The 14,159-nt window shown below is 31.3% G+C and overlaps 1 protein-coding gene across 1 annotated transcript in view; it reads right to left on the reverse strand.

Moving 5' to 3' along the window:
• LOC147063427 (uncharacterized) overlaps nt 1-14,159 on the reverse strand; it is a 100,899-nt gene that overhangs the window by 21,532 nt on the left and 65,208 nt on the right. The window contains exons 5-7 of the mRNA XM_085959411.1: nt 9,215-9,346; nt 8,086-8,208; nt 1,563-1,709 (exon numbers count right to left, since the gene is read on the reverse strand). Coding sequence (XP_085815537.1) covers nt 1,563-1,709; nt 8,086-8,208; nt 9,215-9,346 — 402 coding nt within the window. The remainder of the gene's footprint in view (nt 1-1,562; nt 1,710-8,085; nt 8,209-9,214; nt 9,347-14,159) is intronic.

A 14,159-nucleotide genomic window follows, 5' to 3' on the forward strand; every position in this document is an offset into this window, starting at 1 on the left:
GTTGAAATTTTCTTTGATGCATACATTGATAACTGATAATAAGTTGTACTTGAAAGGAATACCCAGAAAAAAATATAAAAAAGTCAAAAGGTAATTTTCTACATTATATTATAATATTCTGTGTTAGATAATGCACTTAAAAAGACTTATGTATTAAATGTATGTATTGCAATAATACTATTTCAATACATTACGACTATTTTTGACAGGAAGTAATAATTCTTTAGTTATCCAAAATGAATTACCACATCAAATCTAAGTTCAGGAAAATCTTTAGTCATTATAATTACAATACACTAGTTATTCATCAATATAATATAATTTAATTCTTAATAACCATAAAATGAAACAATAATATAATTGAGTATTACAAAAACTGTGTAAATGCTTATAAAACAGGAAAATTTAATTAATAAACATACATATAAACTTAACCCACGCACTACTATCGAAAGCACAGATCGTGTCAATTACTGTACGTACATAGATAAAACGTAGCCAAATATATAACTCTAGCATTCTTTTCAATATTAAGGTGAACAATCACAAAATTTACGTACCTATATCACACGTATTTAATACCGAACGTCAAAATAATCTACACAAGGCGGTTAATTGTAATGCGCACAACGTAATAAATGTTTCTAAGTTTATCAATTCTCAAGCCTACAAAAAACAAAAATATTTTCATATGGGCCCTAGGATCCAATATTGTGAAGCCTATCAATAAAACTTCATCAAAAACGTTGACAAATCGTCACCAAGTGTTGTAATACAAATAGTTTTAGCAGTACTGTGGAAAAAAAATATTTACGCAAATAGTAGGAAAAACATAATTGAATAAGCAAGTCGATGGCATAATAAATGCCTTTCTCTATGTGGATTAAGTGTTCATTTTTTTTCTAGCAATTGAAAACTGCACCAATTTATATGTAGATACTGTTACCATAGAAATAATATGTCGATAATGTATTATTGTAAAAAACTGTAATCGATTCACCAAAACAGAGTCGGTTTGATTTTATTTGAAATTGGCGCGTTTTTAGCCAAACCCGCTCTGCCTTACGTTGAAAACAAATAGCATAGTCATCGAGCTCAGACATTGTTTCAGATACCCGAAAAAAGGGCAGTTGACCGCCTCCCTTGCAAACACGAACATGCATTCCATTCAAAACATAACTTCCTATGGCTTGTTTTTTTAAGGCGAGAGAATTTTCAATCTTGAACCTCTTTCAAAGAGATATTATATAAACACATTTAAACGTGCTTTGTCAAATATATAGTTAATTATTATCGAAATAAATGTGTTTTTTGGAAAATAAAGTCTCTGTTATCAATTACCTACCCGTTAATTTGAGATTGTGTCCAGTTTTCTGCAATTCCTTGAAAAGTATCATAATATGCCCCTGTATCACAGTACTTATTTGTCTCATATATTGACTTATTAAGGTAATATTTTAGAGGTACTTACCAGTTAAATTTAAATCTTGCGAAGATTAAATCATAGCATTGTTTTTTTAGAACGTGATTAACGTTATTAAATGTAATTAAAGAAGTTTTACCTGGAAACAACCCTGGGCAACCAGTCGCCTCCGCAGTACTTGACGAGGACCGGATCGTTGGTTGAGCCCCCGTCGTAAAAGATGAGGTGGTCCCTCTCCCCCGTGCACTCCTTCCACGCCTTCAGCGCCCTCCCGGTCTTGTTCAGGCTGTCGACAAATATTTACCGTTTTAAACTGTTTGCCGGCAAACAAACGCGATTAATAATTGCTATCCGAGTCGTCGACGGTAAACGAGCCGCTGGAAATTGTACACTATCGATGCACGTATATAATTTTGATGAAAAATTTTGAAGGGAATATTTACTTTTTAGTACTTATCAGTCAATGAAAAATTTTGGATAGGAATTTTTCCACACAAAACTGTTATATTATATTTATACGACTCAAAATATCTAGCCTAGCCACCCAGCAATACAAAATAAATTTAATATTAGCTATTAATAGATACGGAAGATAACGAAACGGCAGTTATTACCGGGGTCTTAGCAACTAAATTGTTATAAATGTGCGTTGCTATGGAAATCAATATAAAATTTGGCATTTTAGTTTTTTTTTATTAAGCTACGAAGTCTCAATTGAGTCTTATTTAGCTTTTTTTAAAACATATACTGTTAATACATATTATTACAATAATTACTCATACAGTTATTACAATATAAATTTACAGGAGAGGAAAAAAAACATAAACAATTTAAACTTGTAGGCCACACTCACTCAGAAACACTTGGATACACTGGAATGCCTTGATATTCAGCTGAGCCAAAAATATCGCAAGATCCATTGGCAATTGGAGCTTTTGTTTACTTAGATCTTTTAGAAGCCGCTGTCTCTGGGTATCATACCGAGGACATTCATTGCCAAACAACGTGATTAACATCTTCAATCTCACTTCCGCACTGGCACCCAGGATCATTTATTATACCCTATCGAGCCAGGGATGAGGCAAGATTATAATGGTCCGCTCTACAGCAATTGATTGTGACAATTGTTTCCCTATTTAACATTTTATTGGTATACCATGGTTTGGTTTCAGAATTGTAATAACTATGAAAGTACTTTTTCCCTTTTGTTAGACCTTGTTCTCTTAATAAATTATCTGTTTCAGTTTTGGCTATTTTCTTGAACGTTTCAAAAAAGTCTGTATACGGTATGGGGAGTTTATCAATGTTCCTCTCAAGAGTTGCCGTTTTTGCAAGGCTATCTGCGTTCTCGTTTCCCAGAATTCCAATGTGTGAAGGAATCCAGTAGAATGTTATTATGCTGTTATTTGAAGTTGTTTTTATAAATTTGTTAAACCTTTTTTTAATCTCCAATATATATAAATTGGTTTTTACGCCAAATTTTGGATAAAGTAGACATTGGAGAGCACTGAGTGAATCCGTGAAAATGATTATATTTTTGTTGACGTAAACGTTGACGTAACTGCACTTAGATTTAATGATGTCAATAATCGTTTTACATATTATTTTTTAACACCTATGTAAAGTTTAACGTAATATTTACAATGTTTTATTTTACATGAATGTATAATAACATCGTACCTAAGTTTAAAAAATACGAATGAAAAATGATTTTTAAGATACCTACCAACATATTAGAATAAGGTTTTTTTTTATATATTTGTATATATACATTATATATAGTTATAAGTTTATTGGCTTCTTCCATTATCCACCTCAACTCAAGTATGTCAAAAGCTACATTCTCACAGTTTTGGACTGCACGGTAAATCTGACTCAAAACGGTACCTCCATCTTTAACGGGGTCCACCATCTCTTCGCATGCCCCCCAGCTTACTGAATGGTAATTTACGTAACTCATCTAGACTTCATATTTCATGGAGCAGCCATTTAAAGTGATATAATTTGACAAACTTGACGATGTGTGGCCTTTCGTAAAAAAGCTCGTTGCTGCATCTCCGTTTCCACGTGTCATTGATTGATTTCGAGATACCATGCAGCGTACTCCGATCTAATGAGCTCGGTATTATTTCCATGTTTTTGCTTATGATACAGGTTTCCGAACCATACACGACAACCTGTAAGTACTTTTTTTTTGTATGAATGTAACATTCTCAAATCTCGTGAATAAAAAAAGTTTATGAAATTATTATTAAGAGCAAGGTTGTTATAATTAGAGTTGGGTTTCGGGAATTTCCCGACGGGAATTCTTGAGAAATTTTCGAGATTTTGCATCCCAAAACTCGAGAATTGAAATTTTTAACAGGATCTCGAGAATGTTTTCTCGGGATTCGGGATTTCTTTATTGTCAAATATTAATTGAAAAAACGATTTTCTATATGGAAAAAGTGGACAAAAACACAATAATTAAGCCAACCTTGACTCAAAATGAGCGCAATTTTTGTAACATCAGAGAATTTTGTGTCTCAAAAGCGTACGCGATTGTTAGACACAGCCATTGATAGTGTGTTTTTTGAAATTCTATTTTAATAAGTAATGTTTTGAATTATTTTTGTTTTCCTACTTCTATTTTGTTTGTATTGTTACATAAATAAAAAAAATCATATTTTTTTAGAATTTGTTTTAGATTTTTACAGTTATTTTTTTTGAAATTTCTCGATTTCTCGAGAATTGAGATTTCTTCGGGTAACTCTAGCTATAATTAAAGTATAAAATATGACAAATTCAAATCATTTTAATATTTGATTAATCGTATTTTAAAAACATTTTTTTACCTATTTTGTTCAGTTTTATGTTGAGGAACAGATGGGGGATGAAATCTACTATTTTAAAAGATGATTTGAATAAGTATAAGCAAACTTTTTGTCATTCAAATGAATTGCGTATTTTCATTAAACATTTCTGTATTCGAGATGCATAGATAAACTTAAAAATTGTGGATTTGCATAAACTTCCCAAACATTTATCATGCAAATTGCAAAGGCGAACCGTTTTAAGATTATTCTAAGCCAGACACCGGAGTCAAAGCTCCGTGGAAAGGCTAGGGCGGAGTGAAATACGGAAGGTACTCGGTGAAGTATATTATAATATTGAGAATATAATAAATATATTGTATACGTTACATATATCCCTATAACAATATTTTTAATAAAATAATTAACATGACACCGTAATATTACAACTATAGCAGTGTTTTTCAAATGTACATAATAGTTTACATGCAGATTTCGGCTGTATCAAGTAAGTGTATTTAAATAGTCGGTATTTACTTGTTGCATATCTGTGTATCATAAATCATTGCATCAGTATGGACGGGTAAACATTGCACCATTACGCGTCAAAACGTGACACAAATATACGCAATGAACTCGATCGATGGAGCTGTGTTTACGTCGGCACATCAAAGGAATGATTCGTCACTTTGCTGAATCAGTTTCGTGTGGGAAACTGTTGCATCGTATACGAGTAATATCACTTGTGAGGTAGATACAAGTTGATATCGGAAACACTTCTCTTTTAATACCAATATATTACATTCACATAATTTATAGATTCCTCTCAATTCCGACAATGGTTATAATATATTATAGTTTTAAAAATGTAAATAAATAAAATATTTTGGTTGATGAAAATACATTATTATCAAGCAAAAGTGTACTAATTAATTATTTTTTTAGACTTAAAAATGTAACATTCTAATTATTGAATATACATAATTATTATAGTAACTCAATTTGGAAAGGGCTTCTGAGAATATTAAGAGCCATTAGTTAAAATTTGTATGACGCCTATAGCATAATGGTCTATGTGCATGGGCGCGAAACACGAGAGATGCAGGTTCGATTCCTGCTGGGTGTTTCACTTAAAAAAAAGATGTTTCCATTAGTTATAATATATATTCTCAGAAGTGTTTTCAAAATTATGTGTGTTCAAAAATGTACTAAATATACATTTTATAAGTATCACTAATATACGTATTTAAATAGTGGCAATATAAATATGTATTAAAAATGAAACATATTCAATGAAGAAAAGTATGGTAAGCTAGTGATTAGTATTAAATTATAAGGGCCGTTCTATACGAGCAGGTAAATTACTGCGGGTTACCGGCTACCGATCGCTTCTAATTTTTTCAAACTACACGTGACTGTCAAAACGCGGCTAATCTGATCGCAAAAAGCAAACATTATGGCGTGATAATATGCTTACTATGTGTAGCAGGCACGTCCTGCCAACGTCTCTCGAAGCGTTCCGACCGTCGCCCGCTTTCCGAAAGCCTCTTTCCGCGACAGATAAAAAGTTCTTATAGACAGGCTAATATACAGGAGGACCTCGACTTTCGCACATAATTGGTTCCTGAAAAGGTGTGCGAATGTTGAATGTTCGAAAGTAGAGGGAAGTAAAAAAAAAAAAAATTGTATGTATTTTGAAATATTTATTTATCAAGTAAATATAAGATGTTTAAGAGACATGTTTAAGTGGGGTTTGCGGGTGTTTCCCTTAAAAAGTTATCAAGAGTTAACTGTTTGCCACTCTTTTTTTTCTTATTTTAAATAAAATATTTTAAATGGTAAATCATTCACTTTACAATATTGCTTAACTGCTGGCACGAAATGTAAAGTGAACCAATCTTTTAATATTAACGCAGTAAACCCAGGCTTTTTTATTTGATTACTGGAAGCAATTCTTTATCCTTTCCTTTCAATGCTCTGGAATTTTCTGGTTGATAAATTAACATTGGCATCAATTTTAAATTATCAGCCAAGTTTCCACCAAGAAGCAACGTCAATCGGTTTTTAGAAGGTTTATTCCCAGGGACAACTGATTCTTCCTTAGATAAGAATGTACGACTAGGCATTTTTTTCCAAAATAAACCTTACATTAATTTAAAACACCATTAAATATTTGGCTAGAGGAATATTCTCCATCTTCAATAATTTTGGATAATGAGGAAATAAATTCTTTTGCAGCATCTTTATCCGCATCAGCCGATTTTCCAGTGAATTTAATATAAACCAACCGTTACTTGCTTGAAAAATCATGTTAGAATCTGCTTTTTCTAGCCTTCCAATCTTTGTACAAACTAAGAGCCTTCGCTTGAATAATTGAAATATTCAGAGGGACATCTTTTTGATGTTGGTCGTCGATCCATGATGACAAATATTTTTCCATTTCATCCATAACTATGCCGTGTCTTTTGGAAACAACCTTTAAAGATAATATATTTCCACAATTTTGAACGTATTCCTTAATTTTATTTTTATTTTTCAAAATTGAACATATCGTAGTAGACCTGTTTGTATCATACGAACGTTCGATTGAAGCAAAAGATTCACCGCAATCATAACGTCATGTGAAGCTTACAAGTCCTTGATTTCTTGATTTCTTGATTTCTCACTCATGTTTATAAATTTTTAGGGTGAAATATTTCAAATGAAGAAAATTAGCAAAACGCACAACATGACACGCCCGCACGCGCTCCTGCGCATATCTATCCTAGCTAGTTCACAAGCAAAGTGATGGGTGCGAGCAGGATGCAAGTGACGCAAGAAATGCACTTGCTTGTGAGCGAGCGAGAAGGGGTTATCTTAACCCACGGCCAGCGCGACGTTTTAAAAAACGATTTTTTTTGAAATGTGCGAAATACCGAATTGTGCGAAAGTCGAACGTTCGTAAGTCGAGGTCCGCCTGTATTATAAACCAATGGTTATATTATTGATAGCGCAGCCGGTAGCCGGTAACCTGCGGCGTTTCACATATTCGTGTAGATTGGCCTTAATATAATATATAACATTTAAATGCATTCATATATTATTATTCTTTCAATATATTTAAGTTTATCATTTACAAAACGTTAGCTGAATGTAGAACTACTATAACTCACATTTGAAATATTTAAACATACATAATTTTGAAAACACTTAGTATATTACATCCTTAAATCTTGTGAATTATTCGTTGAATAAAAAAAATTTATAAAATAAAATTATTAGCAAATTCAAGTAAGTTACAACACAAAACTATATTGGAGTTATCCGTGACCTCGGCTAGTAATTAAAGTAATATGTAGGTACCTACTTTGATTTAGAATACAAAATTCGATTGCCAATGGTAGCTTAATTTAAAAATCGCTTCAGAGAGTATTATAAGAGCCAATAGTTAAAATGTATCATAATTAGTATGAAAGCTTTAGCATAGTGGTCTATGCGCGGCGTGCGCGAGACCTGGCGAGATGCAGGTTCGATTCCTGCGGGTTGTCTTACTTTTATCAAAAAGATTTTTTCTTTTGGTTATATAATACATTTTGTCAAAAGTGTGTCAATATTTATTACGAACAAAGCATATATTACTGAAAAAATATTCCAATGATTAATATGTTGTAAACAATCTGAAATTTGTATATTTGAAACGTACCATATTAGCTTAACTCATTATTTTAACTTTCTCTATGATCCGAACAATATATTGCATTAGTTTATTATCTCAGACACATATTATGGGGTGACATCATAATAATTATGAAAAGGATGAAAATAATGAGTATTTATCTGTAAATAAAATAATATAATGCAGAGACTACGTCCCAGTGTGCAGCTTCTCACCTGGCCATGGAGATGGACCTCTTCATTTGCATTTTGTGTTCTGCCTCCTGTCGGACGGCGATCATGGCATGCTTGCAGGTGGGCACCGTCTTCTGTCTCAGACTCCAGTAGCATGTCACGTTCCTGATTAGATGCACAACAAACAACTGAATTAACAATGTGTTCTGCTGAACCAATTTCTATTCAGTATGAATAGTTTAGACTCCAGACCCTCTGCATATATTCTGTTTTCTGAGAATATACGCTTTTTACTTCTAGAATACACCAAATTAAATTTGAAAAAAAAAACAGCGTAGAGCGATGATATTATGATCATAATAAAATGTAACAAAAAAATAATACCAAATATAACCAAAGAATCTAACTAAAAAATTTAAAATATTTTATACTTAATAAATTTAAGCCACACAAATATTTTAAATTATTTGCTTTAATTTTAATATAAAATAATCAAACTTATCGTTATTGTATTAAATAAGTTATTAAACTAAATACAACATAATATTTACGTTAGGTGTTTATTATTTTAAATTTAAATAAAATTATTACTTTATGACTTTTGTTGTTGCACGGTAAAAGTTCTTAAGTCGAGTTTTTACAAAATTAAGATTTGCCAATTTGTGTAAAGAATTGTGTTTTTTTTGTGTATTGTAGATTTTATCGCAAATATCAGCAAAACAAATAGATATTTTAATTTGTGGAAATAGCTCAAATTGAGAAAATCATTTTTAACTACTCTAAGTAAAATTACTTATTCAAATCATTGAACATAACACAATATCAAAAACTTAATTATACATAAAAATAGTGTAAAATAAATAAAAAAGATATACAAATTAAGCGAGAGTATTTTGAAAACTGTGATTTATTTCAAAACCGATTATCACAGATGCAACCAAACTGACTTAAGCACTTTTACCCCGAAAGCACAGACTTTGTAAGTTTGTACAAAAAATACTAGACACAAACAAAAATATCTTCTAATATTATAATATTAATAAAGAATAATAATAACTGACAAATTGATTGCAATCGTAAACTAATACTTTCATATAAAATTTGAACTTTTGAAAAATAAAAATATATTTTAGGTAAATAAAACTGTAATAGATTCGAGTTGTAGTTTTACCTGGGATACATTCCTGGGTAATTTGGACTCTGCAATCGGCATGGTTTTCTGTAGCACTCTTCGTAATTTCTGGTGCAGTAGGTACCTGGTGAAACTTGACCTCTCTCCAACGGTGCCGATGGTGCTCCGAACCTACGGGAACAACACATAAAATAATAAGTAATCTATATTCTATATTACGATTTCAGTAAAAGATTACAGCAGTCCATAAGATTTTTACAGCCAATGTATTTAAGCAGTGGCGCGTTTATTGACGTAGAGGCCCGACGAATCGAGTCATTTTCATGAAAAAAAAAAATTGTGACCATGATATCTACTATAGAAGATATATGTATATAATACTTCTAATTTCTGCCTAAATTTGCTGTCCTTTAACAACGCGTAATCTGCTTACTCTCGTGTAACGCCGCTGATTTTAACATTGTTGAATGATACTTGAACGTTTGTTCTGTAAAATCTAAATCGAAATTATTTTAAAAATTTCAATAATATGTGAGAAATATGCATCTTTGGTATAAGTTTAATGGATGATTTGAAATGTTTGGAGGCCTTATTTTAAATTTTACAACGAATCGGTTGCGTCATTTGCGTCAAAGAAAATCGTTGCTATATTTTAAGCAATTAATGCTATTAAGCACGTTATATTGGGTTGATTTTACCCACAGGTCTGATAAAATATTATTAATAGTATGATATAATAAGAAGTAAATTATTCACTGGAAAAAACACGATGTTTGAGTAAATCAGTAAGTATATTTATATCAATAGGGAATATTTGGAAAATATAAGATTATATTCTATTGAATTAATGTAAAAATAATACATAACGATGTAACTATAATAAATTCTAATGGATTCAAGCTCTGTACTATTTTGTTAGCTTTGCCAGTGTGCGTTTACCTTTGGTGAGTGTACATGACGCATGAAGATGCCGAAAGGCGAAACCCGTGTCGCTAAAAACAACTTAAATGGAATAGTACAGAGCTTGAATCCATTAGAATTGAAATTTAAATTCCATCAAGTAGCTTCGGTCGATAGTATTAATATTGTAACTATAATAGTTAATTAAACTAAGAATACTTTATAACGAGAATTAGTAGGTAGGTATATACAATTTTGTTTTATTTAAATTAATGTAATATCTTTTAACCAATAATAATTAATTATTATCAGTATTATCTCTTAATAGCATTAAAGTATTTTATTTCACATTGAAATGAAATTTAAGATGAATGTTAAATTGAACACCTGTAAAATATTTATTTAAGTGCGGTTTCATAAAACGACATCGGGCGAAATACTAAGCCGGAATCATTTTTGAACACTCAATATTTTAAGGCTTTTAAAAATATACTCGGTTAGACAAAGGGCAGTAAAACTCTTTAAATGGCTGAGAGTAAAACCAGGTGCTTTATTGCTCATCAAAATTCAATATCGAGATCTGTCAGGAGTAATAATATTATTTTTATGAATGGCATTTTATGGAGTTAAAATTATTAAATTCGTTTAATTTAAACTTTTGACAATCAGTATTGTGAGACGGAATATATTGTTATTGCTTCTAATAGACTTATTCTGTCACTTAGATTACGATTTATATTGAATAATAATTTCAACAGTCTCTTTGTTATAATAATTATAATCAAGCCATATACAAAAATTATAAATATTTGCTTTAAAGCTTTATTTATACAGGGTGTTCGCCGGGAAGGTTTACTACTTTCATTTTGTATAACTTTATGGAAAATTAAAACAAAATGGTTTAATGCTGATAAATGTTTTATTAAATGTTGGGAATTATCTATGGAAAACAATGTCAGCTAAATGTCCGCCTCTGTTAACCTTAAGAATGCGGGCTTTTTTTACGACATTTTTAACATATTTTCACACATTTCAACCGGTATTTCAATAATTTAGTCACGAATGTTTTGTTTAAGTTACTGAAGTGTTTCTGGTTTATTAGCATAAACCTTGCTCTTTAGATATCTCCACAATAGTAATCCGGCGACCGTGGAGGTCAATCGACATCACCATTTCTTCAGACAATTTGTTGTGGAAACAGATCTCTCAGTAATGCCATTGTAACATTGGCTGTATGTGAAGTGGTACCATTTTGTTGAAACCACGTATCAACCAAGCCCAAAGTATTCAATTATGGTTTCAATCATGTTACAAGTTACAATAACGTTCTCCATTAACAGTAAAGTTACCGTAACGCCACGTTCATCTTTAAAAAAATATGAGCCAATGATTTTTCCAGACCACATAGCGCACCATACAGTCACTTTTAAAGGATGAAAAGGTGACTGATGAATAATTTGGCCTCTAATTATCTGCTATAAATATAGCCTTTTTTAAAAAAATCATTTACTAATCGATAAATAGTGGGTTTTGATGGCACATTATTTCTCCCCAAAATTTTACATAATTTTCTAGTCATCACAATAATTGATAAAATGTTTTTACGATTAAAACATATTGGTTTATCAAAAAAAAATCCATAATAAATTTGCTACGTCTATACTTCACGATTTCCAAATATGAACTGTAAAAATTCATTTTTACCAAAATGGCGACCAAGTAAAGTTTTCCGGCGAACACCCTATATCAGTTCTTACGAGTGAAATCATACAAATTCTTATAATAAAAGTAGGCTATTTATATTAATTTTATTATGATCACGTGAATGATATTTAAATTAACTAGTTATTAATAATACATTATTTTGTAGGGATGTCATTAGCAATAATTATTATAGCAAACGAAAATATTATGTTGCAAAAAACATCATAATATCACAGCGAAAACATTATAGTTATATTTTTTTATTATTATCTTAGATTAAATAATGCCTGTTATTAGTTTCCAGTAAAGTTTCATAAAAACGTGAATTCAATCCATCAATTGCAGCCTTAAATCATTTTTTGTCGCGCATCGTAAACATATATACCTATTTAAGCCCCATTAGGTTCGAATATCTTTTATAATGCTGCCCTTCACAATGGTCCAAGTGAGGCAAATATAAGTGATCGCTTGGTGGAGTCACAATTATGAAGAAGTGACATATGCGATGACCGGCAAATGTTTGCCGTCTGTCGACACAGTGTCGGTGTTTCAACACGTATTAAAGAGCGCCAGCATTTGCCTTGATTGACTCATTGTGAAGGTTAAATGTAAACTAAGTAATTTATAGTCTTGATATTATTAACAATTCGTGGTTGACGTAAATATTTGATACTTAAATTACATAGCGCACTCAATTTAAACAGTGTTTTATAATTTAATGAAAAATAATAGTTATTTATAAATAGGTCAAGTATTCAGACATTATTAATTCATTATAATATTTAAACTAATTCCTGCCAAAGACTACTGCCACCCGTTGTCGCAGACATGTAGCGTGTCACGCTAATAATAAAACTAATCCAGGGTTCGAATTTTGGGGCTAAGAAAAAAACACGACATAATTGTTTTTTTCCAATCAATATGTCGACTTCACTTTACCCCATTTACTTTCTTTTGTTCGCATCTCAATAATACACAATCAATCCGAGTTCAAAATATACGTTGAGTCATTTACCATATTGCGAAAGGCCATGTCATCCATATTGTGTATGTATGTGTATATATTGTATAATATATTGGAGATTATGACAATTATTAAATAGTAAAAAAAATATTAGAGAACTAACATAAATTATTTGAATACCTACGTGAGCAAAATACCTACAGATATAATAATTATTAGCAATATTTTTCATGAACCATAATATACGAATAGATAATATCATAATGGATAAGACCACGCACCGAATTGTGAGAACAGATCAGTCATAAAGCGCATTCAACATAGTTTAAGATATGAGGAGGACTCTAATAATAGGGGTCTAGGACAATTTGGCACCGGACAACTGGACGCCACAGAATTCGAAAATAAATAGACGTTAGGTACTTTGAAAAAAATATCCAATATTATTATTTATACTTCAATGATTATATTATGATTTAATAGTTAGTAAGAATGTAAATATGCAGACTTAAACAATGATTTAATCGTGCATATGTTTAAGTTCCAACGAAAAAAGAGTTTTTTTTATTTTATATAAAGCCTTATGCATAGTAATTCTCAATCCGCGATAAAGAATACATTATGTTAAGAGTAAAATGAATCCAAACTACTAAGTAGTAGATAGAAACTGATTAAAATACCTCGTCTACACGTGTCTACGACAGTGCGGCGTCCAATTATCCGGAGGCCAGTCGTCCTATTCCCAATAATAGCATGTATTGGCTTGTTCCTCCCCTCATTAAGACATAAACCAAAATTGACTTGATCTATGATGACTGACGTTTGTATTTCTATATATTCTTTGACCTTTCCCGATCGGACCAAAATTGTCTCCAAAAGTTATGTTTTTAAGGTTTTCTGAATTATCTATTTGGAATATAAAGATTTTATGTTCCCAATAATTATTAATGTTCTGTATATTTAGTATCCGGCGTGGATTGGATAATTTAGAGAGACCGGTGGTGACTTCAGGGAAGGCAAAGCAGAGAGACAGTAACGGCGCGCTGGAGTGACCAAGTGACGGAGCTTACTGAGGGCCGCCTTCACTTGAGAAGGGTAGAGGGTCTTTGTCGCGCAGAAGATGATAAAATTTCAGAGTGTTCACGATTCTCAGCCATAAGGGAATGGTTGAGATAAGCGGGATATTTGGTAATAAAAAAACTGGGATTTTAAATATTGTCATCACTTATAAGTTATTATATTAATTCTTTGATGTTGTTATTGTAGTTAAAAAAGTAAATACAGGTGTATTGTTAATTTATTGTGAAAACGTATTAATTATTGATAAAATCTGACCATGGATAATATTACACCCTCATTGTCCCAACAGAAGTGTCTTTGAGGTTTTCGTTTTTATAAAAAAAATATATATCTCCA

The sequence above is a fragment of the Rhyacophila brunnea genome, unplaced genomic scaffold, assembly GCF_057557595.1.
Source record: "Rhyacophila brunnea isolate RB1 unplaced genomic scaffold, BYU_Rbru_1.0 scaffold_9, whole genome shotgun sequence".
Lineage (NCBI taxonomy): Eukaryota > Metazoa > Arthropoda > Insecta > Trichoptera > Rhyacophilidae > Rhyacophila > Rhyacophila brunnea.